This window comes from Colossoma macropomum, unplaced genomic scaffold, assembly GCF_904425465.1.
Source record: "Colossoma macropomum unplaced genomic scaffold, Colossoma_macropomum, whole genome shotgun sequence".
In the NCBI taxonomy this organism is placed as follows: Eukaryota; Metazoa; Chordata; class Actinopteri; order Characiformes; family Serrasalmidae; genus Colossoma; species Colossoma macropomum.
The window spans coordinates 31878613-31892753 of record NW_023494784.1 but is presented as its reverse complement, the minus strand read 5'-3'; the positions used below and the strand labels follow the sequence as shown (position 1 = coordinate 31892753).

Here is a 14141-nt window from a genome sequence, read left to right as displayed (position 1 = left end):
ACATAATGTAAAGGTTCTATACCAGCTGTAGAACTGTATGGCCAAACCAATAAGAATGTAGGAATCTTTAGATAACTTTAGAGATAGATTTGTTTTTTGTACATACTTTTACTTACTAATTGGCCATTATCCTAAAATAGTTCTTTACAACTTTGCTGAGCAAAGGAACTCTTCCTTTAAGATGCCTGTTTTCCATCATCACTCAGCCGCTTCAGACAGCAGGCCTGTGTGAGTGATTCTCTTTCATGTGCGCCCCCTCTGAGGTGGTCTAGCCTTGGCTGATGAGAGGATGGTAGCTAGTTTTTAGCGTGATTACACACTCTCAATTACAGCCCGATGTTCAACACCCTGCCTAATTAGGCTATACTCTCTGGAGGACGCATCTAGACTGCTAGCCTACAGAAAGAGAGAGAGGGAGAGAGAGCTCTGACCCCTGCTCCTGCTTTAACAACACCCACAACAAACGATATGGTTTTGTCATCCTTCAATGAGAGAAGGAGAGAAAGATTTTGTATTTCTGAGAGTGAGAGCAAGCATGTGACAGGAAAGAGGTTCTCTGCTTACTCCATAAGAACAAAACTACCAACAAAACCACCCAAGAAAAATGAACAGCCATGGTTTATATGTATCCAGACACTTTGAAGGTGTACATACTGCTGACCTTGCATAATCTCCATAGAAAAGCATTGGACTCTCTGGAGCAGCTGTGCATGAGCCTAAGATCACCATGCACCGTGCCACTTATTATTACAGTGTTGGGCTGTGGAGCAGTGGAACTTTCTGGAGTCATGGTTCTCCATCCAGTACCTTTGGGATGAGTTGGAGTGGTGTTTGTGATCCAAAACTAATCATCCAGCATCAGTACCTGACCTCACTAATGCTCTTGTGGCTGAAATGCAATTCTAACATCTAGTGTAAAACCCTCCCAGAAAAGTAGAGACTGTTCCTGCAGTAAACTCCTTCTTAATACCCTTGATTTTGGTCTGGTGCCTACAGAAGATGCACACCTACAGATACAGAAGTACACAGTACCACCTTTGCTTCTCGAAAGAACCTTTTGATGGATAGTTCTACAAAGGAATACCAGAGTTTTTCAACCTAATCTCTACACTCTTTTAAAAAAGCATCAAAAAACATTCTTCACCAAAGAAGAACCACTTTTGGCCCTTTAAAGAACCTTTCAAAGAATGTTTTTAAATAACTGTTTTGTAAATAAGATCTGTAAGTATGAAGAACCTTTCTTATAGTTGAAAGAACTCCACATAGTATAAAGATTAATGCTAATCAAGATTTTCGTCTCATTGTATGGCCAAGTCAAAAATAATTTAGGAATCTTTAACTAGGACTGCGTATGAGTTGAAGCATTTCTTTAAACAACACTGAGGTTCTTTTGGGGAATAAAAAATGGTTCTTGAATTCTACATGAATATCAGGCATGTCAAAGTGGTTTCCGTCTGGGCCACAGATCTGCAGAGATTATTGTTTTCCTCTGTGTAATGCTTTGAATTCCACTCTTGAAGGCCTTGCTAATTAACCGATGAGTTGAATCAGTTGTGATTCAGGAGACAGAATGTTAAAGTTTATAGTGCTTTCACGTGTGAAAACTCTAAAACGTGTGCTGTATATTTTCCTACCTTTTTCCACTTCTTCACATTCACACAGATGGCAGCTTGTTTTGTAGAAATGAACTATCCTGCGTTTGCCAGACACAGAGGCCAGAGCTGTTACCTTAACCACTTTAGTTGTGAATGTTTCAGTCTTAGTTGTGGTGCAGCATACTGTAATCAGATGGTGAAACTGCAGGGAGCATTCTAAAGGTCAGCCGGAGCTGTGACTGGGGCAGTGGGGTGGGACGCATGCTTTGTGTGGATAAGGAGAGGTGATTATAGGCGGTGAGAGAGAAAGGTCATGGTAGAAAGATTCCACACATATGCTTCTGCGATGACCTCTGGCCTCAGGGGCTGACAGTTGGCTGCTGAAGTGGAGCAGAAGGAGGAGGTTTCTGTACGTGGTGTACAGAGAAAGGCCAGACCAGCTATGTGAGTGTGTGAGCGATTTATGCACTGCATTAAAGTGCCTATATTTTTAGCAGCAGGTTAGCACTGTTCTGTAATGAGTGTTAATGTAATTTTAATGTTAATCTTAAAATAATCCTCTACAGGGAACAAACTTTAATAAGGCATTCTTTCTGAAAATTTTAGTACATAAATTTTGTATATTTGCATATTGGAAATATGTGCCAGAACTATTGGACACACCACATTATATGTTTGACTTTTTCCCCATATTTTGAATTCAGCAAATAAATAGTAATTGTGTATTAAAATGAGCAGAAGTGTGTTTTCAGTGGAGGGTGTGTTAAATTATTTTCACATAGAAAATCAACAAAATGTGTAATTTGACTAAGTGTGCCGAAACTTCATTTGCAGTAATGCATGTGTATGAGTGAATGGATAAGACTGAAAAAATACCTTTTTTATACCAAGGCCTTAACATGGTCATCCTTGCCAATTTGCTTAATTTGGAATTGTGACATAGATATAGACATAGACATAGTGCAGAATCTTGAATTTGTCTTCTTCAACTTATTTATTATTTGCATACCTTTTTTCAAATGTTCATAATTCTAACTTTCTGTTATTAATTTTCAGGTTTAAATGAAAAAACAACAGTTTCACTGTATTCTTAAACTTTTGGACCACATGATAGATAGATAGATAGATAGATAGATAGATAGATAGATAGATAAACAGACAGACAGACAGACAGACAGACAGACAGATAGATAGATAGGTATTCATGTGTAGTGCCACTTTGGGAATAATTAATTTTATGATGACCTGTTCGGGGTGTATCCTCCCTCCTGCCCAATGACAGCTGGGATAGGCTCCGGCACCCCCCACGACCCAGAAGCATGAGCGGTTTAGAAAATGTGTGTGTGTGTGTGTTTGTATGTGTGTGTGTGTGTGTGTGTGTGTGTGTGTGTTTCATTTTACCGAAACCACAAAATAAAAGTTCTGTGAAGCTTACAGTATATCTTTTTGTGTTTATTCATTATGGTGGGCGATGACTTGGCAGATATGACCCACTCACTCCAAAGCATACACACACATACACACACACTTGAACACAAAATTCAACTGTATACTAACATTCCTTCCAGCAATGCTTGACATGGATTCATATTCACTCATATCTCTTTATTCTTCTGCACACTTTCAGCTTTGTCTTCTTATTCGTCCATAGCTGCTTGGGTTCATGGGTCAGGGTGTCATCACTGAGAATATTCATTAAAAAATCTAAACCTGAAGGCCTCCGTGGCTTGGAAATGTTCTTGTTTCAAAAGGGGATTGAATTCTGTTGGGGTATATTGCTTCTCTCTTCTTGTCAGTTTTACATGACGTCCTGCTGGTGCTGTGTGGATTCGCTGACAACCTTCAGGGAGAGACAAACAGTGGAGATCAGTCACACATGCAGCAGAAGACAGATAAAGCTCAGAGCAGATGGGTTAGGAGATGTGTAAGGTAAGTAAAGCAGCTGGCAAAGTGCAGAGAGGAACGGAACAGGCATGAGGTGGTTTAAGACGAATTTCAATTACTGTGCTTTTATGCCAAATATGAATAGTAGGGCCGGTGCAGAACTATCTGTCGAAGCTAATGATAAACAGCCAGTTGCTGTAGTGTTGTGCAGTCAGAAATGTGTTTCTAAGTGATAACACTCTCCTTTGCCCGGTTCGGCAGGGCACTACACAGAGGACAGTCGCTATCAGTGTTGTGCAGTGGATTTTAATGATGCTTCCTGGGGAGCATTCAGGGGAGGCCAGCAGTGCTTTTACAGGGAGTGGACTCTCTGAGAGATAGAGAGTGAGCAGGTGAGGAAGGAGAAGAAGAGATGAGATGGATGAACTGCTGTGTAACTTACACGCTGAGCGCTCATGGCACTCATTTCCTCACTAGATGTCCTAGTCTAGAGGGAAATGAAAAATAAGGAGGCGGATGGATGAATGAAGGGAGCAAAGGGATATGGCTTTAACCCCCTACATTTCCAGGCTTTTTATGGATTTACGTTGAAAATAGTGTGATCTGATTAATTTGTTCTTAAAAGGGAATTCCACTGGTTTTTCAAAAGTTCTGCATAATTCATTATTTACGATGGAAACAAAGTCAGTCAGGGCAGTTTGATGTGAAATGCTCTGTTCTAGAGAAATTATAATGCCAAAATCGTTCACAGTGGTGATGATAGAAACCAGACTTCTGAAGAATTAAATACCTCTAAGAGCTCCCTTACAGAACAATATTACATTAAATAATTACACTACATAATGCATAAGACTTTTTTATGACGGTTTTGCAATAATGTTTTGGCTTATAATGTACTTTTACAATACAATGATGGTGAAGATGTGTAGATTCAGAGGTCATTTTGGATAGGACATTAAAAGGTTATGTTTGCATTGTAGACACTGATCCCTGGTTCCTATAACCACCTTTTAAGCATTTCTCTACAATTAATTTATTTATACCAAACCACTCTGAATGACTTTGTTTACATCTCAATTAAATTATGCAGAAATTTTCAAAAATCAGTGGAATTCCCCTGTAAGTTACAGGAGTGAAGAATGGTAGCAGTTCCTGGCCATTTAAGGGGTTAGAGAAGTGATTGTCTTCATTAGTGACATTCAGCTATGAATGAAATTTGATACAGGTCAGTGTCCAATTTGAAACCCAGCAATAAAAAGATGATTAAGTAATAACTCAGAGAGGTGTGGGTGCCTGTGTGTGTGTATACATATACACACATACATATATATATATGTATGTGTATATTATATATAATCTCACCTCTCCATCACGAGTCTCTATGGTCTTGATCAGAACTGTTTTCTTGGAGTGGACCTCAGAGGAACGCGGCTGCATATGCTGCTCAGGGTTGGTCTCTATTGCAACATAGTTCACAACCATCATTAGTTTTGTTACATTAAGGTACAGTTTACAAATGATATCACATAGGCTTATTGTTTCTTGTATTATTTTCAAGTCTTATCATTTAGTGACTACTATAAATGATTTGGTACCAGCTATGAAACTAACATGACTAATAATATAGTAGCAGTCTGGATGAGCATACAAGGCCTTTGGATTTAAATGGTTAACTATAATGGAAGCTGGGATCCCTTATTAATGTAGCTGCCCCACTATTACAAAAACAGTTTGCTTGAGAAAAAGGGACAAAGTGTCTAAACAAAATGGCTGTGCTCCCTCTGGTGGATAATTTAAGAATGTCACATCTACTCAGTTGGGTGACAGTATTCGGTCTCTTGGTTGGTAGAGAAAGAGAGGGGAGAGAGAGAGAGAGAGAGAACGCAAATAAACATAAAGGCCCCACCTCTGACATCACCTCTGAAGCTCAAGGAGGAATATGACTGTGCAGGCAGAGTGATCCTGGGAAGGAAAGAGATGACAGGTTGAAAGGTTATGTAACACTAACGTGAACTTGGTGTCTATCTGTATGAAAAACTAGATGTCCAATATTTTAGAAAAGTATGTAGAACATACTAATATCCCACATACAGGATATGCAAGTGCACTCTGTACTCTTCAGTTCACTAGTCATCATTTTACACATGATAAAAAATGGTCTTTATATGGTCAGCCTGACACATCTTTCTCCATCTACATTCTGTCCAATTTAATCTATTGGTCATTTCTTACTCATTTGGTTCAGGTTAATTTAGCATGGTCATTTGGGAACTCAATTTTCCTCAACGTTTTCCTATAATTTACACTGCAATTCAAAATATTGAATATGTTTTCATTCCAAATGTAATTTAGTCAGTAGTGAAAGTGATGTTTTTTTCGAAATAACACGTTTATGTCTCTATTTCCTGCTTGCCCTATTTTTATCTCTTTTTTTCCTCTTTATAACATTTGTATATTAATGCTCCAGTTTACACCTACATTTTAACACAATTTTGACTGAATAGTCTGGTTAAATACAGGTTCTTTGACCAAATAAAAGAAGTACTAAATAACTTTATAATTCTTCTTATCTTTAAGTAATCTAAAGACCATTCACCTGCTTTCCTCTCCCTCCAGCAGCTTCCTGTAGGTAGCAATCTCCACGTCCAGGGCCATCTTGACATTGAGGAGGTCCTGGTACTCCCGCAGGTGACGGGCCATCTCATCCTTCATTTTAGCAATCTCGGCCTCCAGACGGGTGATGGAGTCCTGGTAGCCTCCGGCCTCGCGGCCCATCCTTTCTTCCATCTCCCTCATCTGCCTCATCAGAGACTCGTTCTGGAGAGTGAGAATAGTAATTTAATGAATTAAATATATAAAACAGAAATAGAGAACAGATACAAACACCAGTGCTTAGTGCCACTCAGCCAAAGTCAATATGTGCAAAGACCTGAGTAAATATATTAAGGCTTTCTAATAACTATCAGGTGTAATGAGTTGTTCTGAGGCTGAGCTCATATCTGGATTGCCGTGGGGTCTGATGATTGCTCCTGCAGGTTATGAAAAGAAAGAAAGATCGAATAAATACTCACAGTGCCCTTGAGAGAGTCGATCTCGCAGGTGTAGGACTGGATCTGGTGACGGAACTCCATGCTCTCCTGCTTGGCCTGTCTTAGAGCGTCGTTGTTCTTGTTCACAGCCTGGTTCAGATCTGACACCTGTGGATGGGAGCGATTAGCTACAGTCAGGGTTTTGATTTAAGGGTGAAAGCAAAGGAATACCATTTTTTCTCTCACAAAAAAGGACAAAAAATCATCCCCATTGTAAAATTGCCATCCCCCCTTTCCATCCCCTTTGAATCAGTGTCTTAATGTGATACGATTAAAAAGATTAAGATTATTACGAGTATTTCAAATCCTTGTATATTTGAGATTTACATGACAAAGTTTATGGTGCAGGTATATATTAATGATCTGCAACAGTATTGTAGCTAAATGAATTTGTATAATCTTATAATCTTATATCTGCCTGTAGAAGTTTGAAAAAAAAATATTCTTTGTTCTATATGTAAAAAAATGGTCAGTCGAATTACAGTATGAAATGACAGATATCTGAAAAGGCTTTTTCATGAGCTAAAACGTAAGTGTAGCTTCATTTCATAACCAACTTCCCCAGTGCCTCTAGCCTCCTGATCGTTTGAAGCCAATAACCCTTTGAACTTTTTTTTTTACAGTTCAACCACTGGCTGTAATCACAGAGTTTGCTAGAGAGCGCTATTCCACAGCAATATCTTTTCCAGTAATGTATTGGTGTTAGGACTACCACTGATTTTTCAGCAAAGGCAGTGACTGAAAGCACAATGTGTTTGATCATTGCCTTATGCAATGTACTTTATTGATCCTACAAGTAAAATTTGTCATTTCTCTGCCTATCTATGCCCAGGCTGTGAGCAGCACAGCATCGGCAGCAGAGCAGTGCAACCTGGTGCAATGGGGGATTGAGTGCCTTATCCAAGGGCACAACCAGGTATACCCAGTCAGTCATGTGATCTGAACCTACAACCTTCCAGAGTCAGTAGGTTCATCACAGATTTATGTTATTGTACATTAATAAGCTGATTTGTGTTAAAATTCGTGTCATAATAGTACTTTTATCATGATAGTAGTAAGAGACAGAGAGCTGATGCTGCATGCATGCAGGTATTACAGTCCAGAAATAAACATTCAGCCTTAAATCTGAACTTTACTGGTAATTCTACGCCTGCCAGTATTACATTATATAGTGTATATGTCCCTGTGACACACCTTGGACTTGTACCACTCCTCAGCCTCTGCAATGTTCTTGGCAGCGATGGCCTCATACTGCGTGCGGATGTCTCTCAGAGCAGCAGTCAGGTCGGGTTTGGACATATCCATCTGGATCTGGACCTGGGACTCCTGCATCTGGTTTTGGAGCTCACGGATCTCCTGTACACAGAAAGGCAAAGCAAAATCAGAAATGATAAGAACGTTCACCTTCCTAGCATTTCACTTGGTGAGCTGAGTGAGATAATTCTAGTTACATTTCTAAACATTTAAAGCAATGTATAAATGTGTACAATGTGTGCAATGAATACATTTATATATGCCAAAGCAATGTAGTATGCCAAAAAAGGTACAATGGCTGAAGGTAAGATTATAAAGCTGAGAAAATTTACTGCTAGAATAATCTAAACCAGTTGAGATTCATATACTAAATAATGTACTGTACAGCATTTTATTACAGTATAATGTTTCCTTATATAAACAGTAGATGTGGGGCATTTCAAAGTGTAGTCCTTCGGTCTGTTTCACAGCTGCATGTCTGAATCTGTTTCTCAGGTTTTAATTATAGAAATGCATCTGTTCCACAGCATTACACTGCCCCCGCCCTGTCAGAGCACAGCTGACAAACCTACATGCGCGTGCACACGCAAACATGTGTCACGCTAACATTTCACCTCCAAATGTCAGACAACAGGGGGACAGTCTGAAATGGTCTAACTTTTGGAGATCTGGCATGCGCGTCTTGATTATGAGTATGACTATATGTGCATGTGTTACAAAGTATGTCTTTGTACATACATGTGTTTAGCACAAAGTGTGTGTGGATAAAGAATTTATTGTATTTCTGGGGTTTACATTTAGACAAAAATCGAAAAAATGGATTGCTGATTTAGCAAGGAGCGGCAGGTAGCGAATGAGGGGATGATAAGTGTGTGGAGTGACAGAAGGATGGAACGAATGCTTTGAAAAGCACACAGACCTCCTCATGGATCTTCTTGAGGAAGGCAATCTCTTCATGCAGGCTCTCAATGCGTCTCTCCAGGTCCAGCCTGGCGATGGTAGCAGCGTCAACATCCTAGAGAGAAGATATGAAAGGATTTTTCTTAATCCGAGATCAAATGTGTGGTCATTTCAATGTGAAACCTCAGGTCATTCTGTAAGAATCTTTAAGAACACTTCTGGTTTGGTTTGTTGAAATTGTGTAAGATTTCATTTGAATATGTTTGCAGAATGTGGACTTACAGCTCTAAATGCAGAGAGGTTGTTCTCGGCCTCCTCTTTCTGGTGAATCTCCTCCTGGAGTCTGTGGAAGAACAAGCAAAAGTCCTCAGACTGACTTTCTGCTTCAAAGACGACATCTAACACCGTGCAAATGTCCTCAAAGGTAACCATCCATAAACATTATCACATGGCTTACATTCCTTTCTAAACTGTGGGTAACATAATATGCAATTAAGCATTTTTTTCTTGGTGTAGTCATATAGGAATCTCAAGATATACAAAAATAGTCTCATACCCAATAGGCAACATGTCCACAGGCAGCTGTCCTTTAATATAGGAGAAATGAGGTGGGACTGGTTCTCTGGTGTCACCTTACCATAACTAAACAATGCCAATGGTCAGATAAGGATAGGGCATGTAGCCAAGTTCCATACCACGTGGAATCACACTATTGCAGAGGTGATTAAACTTTATGCTACCGACTCCTTTGAAATGGCGATACCTAGTGCACGCAGCACATATCAGGTTTCATGTATGCGATGGTTGGCAGTCTAATCGCATCTGATGATATTTCAATGACAGATGTTGGAGTCACGCCATGCAGATGGCAGATGACTCCATTACATACTATGCTACGTGAAACTCAAGTGCACTGCAAAACCTTCAACATGTAATACTTAACAGGTGTCATTATTGTTCTTTAACTCTTCATATCATCACTGTTAAAATAAAATACAAATGAAAACAAGTATCTCCAGAAAGGTAATTTCACAGAAGAAGGCAAAACATTTTTAACTTTTAAAGGAAGTGAATGCAGAATGATTTTGTTCCAAGCAATTATGGAGCATTTCTAACTGTGACAAAATGTAAAGGACAACTGCTGTGTTCAATTAATTTAGAAAAATGAAAAAAAAAAATAGATGCATTATTTTTTGTACAGTGACAATATTAATAATTTGTTTTTGTTATATAATACTTTTTATTTTAATTACAAAATCTGAATGTACTTTGAACAGGAGGATAAGTTAAACTTATTACATTACATTGCAGTTAAAAGGAAATAACTGTACAATTAAAATAAATAAATAAATAACTCCAGTTACATTAATATTGCCAAATATATTTTTAATCTGGAAAACACCTATCAAATTGCATTCCTAATGTTCTCTGGAAAACTATTCCGATTTCCTAGTGAGAAGCTATTCAAGAGAAAGATTAAAAAAGATATGTTTGTTTTAAATGGCTCCTCTTTCTTCCTCTTTTAGGCAATCTTCTGTATGCAGAGGTCCAGTCCTCTTAAGCAATGCATATGAATAGCAGCTGCTATTAACAGCCTACAAATGGTTATCGTGAATCAGTATTGTTAATGTGGGGCAGTCTCATTCTAATGCCTGCAGTCCCCTGAGTGCTATGTGCTCACTCTCTCTCTCATGCGTATGCACTCACACACTCGCCCACACACACACACACACACACAGAGAGGCTGCGAGATAAGGGTATTTTAGGAGATGAGAATTCTCCACAGTCCTGGGGGGTGGTAATAGGGGTGGGGGGGGGGAGCATATTGGGGAGGATAATAATAGCTTTCTAATCTGGGAACTGCTCTTACATGACTGTGGGTCCTCTTGCAGCTGAGAGCGCAGCTCTAGTACTGTCAAACTGCATTTCTAATAACATACACTATACTTCCAGTGTAAGCTAAAGCAGTGTACTGTACACCATGAGTTAAAATCTGCCACTCATTCATACTATCCCTCTCTCTGTCTTTCCCTGTCTCTCTCTCTTTCTCTCACTCCCACACACTCTCTTTCCTTATTTCCACGATGGCCACTGCACTCCTAGATGGCCTTGTCTGCCTATTGACTTCCTCTGTGATTCATGATTCTCACTGTGTTAATATTATAGCTGGTGTGGCCATGTTCAGAGCTTATTCCCTTATAAACGTTTAGAACTTTGGCCTCCACAGACACAGACACTCATTACTAAAGCAGACCACTGTGATAAATGTACCTGTGGTGAAATTAAATTGTTTTTCTGCAATATCTTTTGAAAAATGCCACCTGCCTTTTTTGCCAAAGGGCTGTCAACGACTGCTCTTACTTGTATTGCAGGAATCTGAGCACAAATGGCTTTGAAGGGCAATATAAGTGCTATGTTACTGTCAAATTGCATAGCCTAGACCATAAACTTTTTAATGGAAATTCACACCTCTTGTCATAGTAAGTATCACTTATAAAGAAACTGTAGAGTTTCGCTAGATATAGATTGTCATAACATGTTACAATAAATTAGAAAACATAATGAATCAGTCAGTTCAGGAATGCATGGAATGGGCAAATTAGGAGGACAGCCAGAATCTTTCCAGTCTAGCACTCTATGGCTTCTTTTAGGCCAGACATGCTGTTGCATAACAGGAGTCAGAATAGATGGGAGTGACAGAAGAACCACTATGGCACTGAAAAGAAATATTAAGACGCCGTCATCCTATTTTATGGACGTCCTTCTAATAGCTCCACATGTTCTTAATGACAGAATCGCTTCTGGTCTGTCTAATGGGCAATAGATTTTGAACTGCGTCATACTGCTTGCTGCACATTTATACACATTCTCTTACAGGTTCATAGCTCTCCAGCTGATATGAATGATATTTGGAACAGAAAGGTGTGTAATCTCTCTTACCTGAGTTTGAGCTTCTGTAGGTCGTCAGCCAGGTTGTCCCGCTCGACCTCCACACGAGCTCTCTGATTGGTCAGCGCATCCACCTGTCTGCGCAGCTCCCTCATCTCCTCCTCATACATCTCAGCAATACGGGTGGGCTCGCGGCCACGAAGGCGCTCCACTTCCACGACCAGGGCCTGATTCTGTTGCTCCAAGAAGCGCACCTTCTCAATGTAGCTGGCAAAGCGGTCATTCAGGTGCTGCAGCTCAGCCTTCTCGTTGGTGCGTGTGTTCAGGAAGTCCTGGTTCATAGCATCGGCCAGGTTGAAGTCCAGCTTCTCGCCAGCATAGGACCGCATCACAGGTCCGGCCTTGAAGGACGAGCGGAGGCTGGAATAGAGGGGAGTGGAGGAGGTCTTGGTCATCTCGTAGACTCTGGAGGACATGCGTGAGGAGCCGGAGGCCCCAGAGGAGCCCAGGCCGGAGAACAGTGAGCCAGACATGGTGGAGCCCAGGCCTGAGCCAAAGGTCCGCCGGTAGGATGAAGCCGTTTCAGCGGAGGCACTGTAGGTCTTGCTCATGGTTGGAAAACTCTGGGGTGTATGCTGGGTCGAAACTGTCTGGGTTGGAGGGTTTGACTAGAATGAGGACCAGCAGTCAAGGGTGCTGCTATATGTAGCCTTACTCGCTTTTAAGCCCCCCACCCTAAACCCGTCACAGCCCCCGCTGGACCCCACCTCTTCTCGCTGCCCCCTGGTCTCTCAGCTGTCATAGGGTTTCCAGTAGCTGGGTGGAGTAGATGCCAGTAAGTGCATATGGTGAGTGGGTTGGCGGGGGTGGACAGTGGCCTAGACTAGGTTACATGTTAGCATGGAGTCTTGTGTTACCTGGGAAAAGGATCATAAATAACTGCCACAATATTATTTGTGATACAGCCATGCCTGGAGTTCCATTTAGGTTTCTTTCAACATGAAAGAGGGCTTGGTGATGGTGGAATATACTGACATGAACGGCAATTTAGGGAAGTGCTCCATAAACACCTGCTACTATAGTGCTTTGAAACTTTTGCTTTTAGCAATATATGAGTTAAAGCAAACAGTCTGTTTGCCACATGAAAGGTCATCCATCTTGGTTTTGGCTCTTTCAGAGCATGATTCCTCCACAGTGAACACACTGCCATTGTATTGGATTCATGCACAGTTTAGACCTTCCACGTCCATGATGCCAGATATTCTCACTTCTACAGGAAGCTGGTGGGTGAGAGGCTGTCTGAGTGAGTGGGATGTGGCATCCTTGGGGCAGACAGAGAACAGAAGACCCAGAGCGGTGATTCAGTGCTGTAGTCTTGCTTGGCTCTGAGCCTTTGTCTCTTCTCACAGATTAGCATTTAAGAAAGTTGCAGCTATCAAGACTTCTGTCTTTGCCACTGACCATGCCAAATTTCAGAAAAAAGTGAACTCTATATTGTGCTAATTAAGTCACAAATAAATAACAATAGACAATAGACAATTAGGCAATTGCCAGGTGGTATATTGGTTTTTGGCATCTCCAATTGGAACAGTTCAATATTTTTGGGAATTTTTACACTGTGTCCATTTTTACACCTCCGTCCTCTAAGGATTGTGCTAAATTGTAATGAAAAGAGTTTGGACTGGTCATATATTCTTCTGCTACACCATTAAATTCATCGGTCAGGCAGCATAATCCATACTAGGCTTAGTATACAGCTATTGAGCTTAGACGTATGATTCAGAAACTAACATGAATACTACATTACTTAAGCTACAATACTAGTAATGTAGTTGAGAGTGAGGAATTCAAATGTGGGCTTAAATAAAGTCTTCAAAGTTTTAAACGCTGGTGACAATATGAGATAACATTTAATGATGAAGCAAAATATCTGAGGTATCTTAGTGTTATAATGAAGAAGTAAAATAAAAGGGAACAGGTGAATCCACTTTCCGTCACTGATACTTGGTGTCATTAAGTTACTTATATCATATTTTACACAATTCTTGAGCAATCAAGATGAGAAGACTCTGTATCAAACAGTCATGATGCCCTATAAAAGCTCCAGCATGCCTCCCTTCCCCCTCTGCATTCCCCTGCTTGTCCAGTGACTGACTGAATGGCCTGTCTTACTCCACAGCTGCTGCTGTCACTGCTATTAATAGGCTTCCAGTTTGATCCCTGTCACTAGAATGCTCTCCTTAGGGCCTCTCAGATAGAAGGAGACTGTGGACCTGACGGAAGCAGACAAGCAAACAACCAATAGCACCTACTTCTTCACCTGGAGTATCTAAATAAAGGACGAAGCACTGATGGATTGGAAAATGTGCAAAGACAGCTATCAAAGACATGTAGGTGCAAAAGAGATTATGAGTATAGGGTAGTCAGTTGTGAAAAATAAAAAAAATATTTGTTACATATCTGCCATGTTGTTTTTTGTAGGGGCTCTAACACAGGTTAACATAATATTATATCATATTAACACAAATGT

At 40.3% G+C, this 14141-nt stretch overlaps 1 protein-coding gene across 1 annotated transcript; it reads right to left on the bottom strand.

Annotated features, from left to right (window-relative positions):
* Positions 1-3031: 3031 nt before the first annotated feature.
* Positions 3032-12321, bottom strand: desma (desmin a). Its single transcript, XM_036568738.1, has 9 exons — positions 11663-12321; positions 9005-9065; positions 8742-8837; positions 7763-7924; positions 6551-6676; positions 6076-6296; positions 5386-5441; positions 4842-4936; positions 3032-3435 (listed from the first exon to the last, which is right to left on the bottom strand). Exons 1-9 carry the CDS (start codon positions 12220-12222, stop codon positions 3394-3396), a joined length of 1419 nt encoding a protein of 472 aa, XP_036424631.1. The 5' UTR covers positions 12223-12321; the 3' UTR covers positions 3032-3393.
* Positions 12322-14141: the final 1820 nt, after the last annotated feature.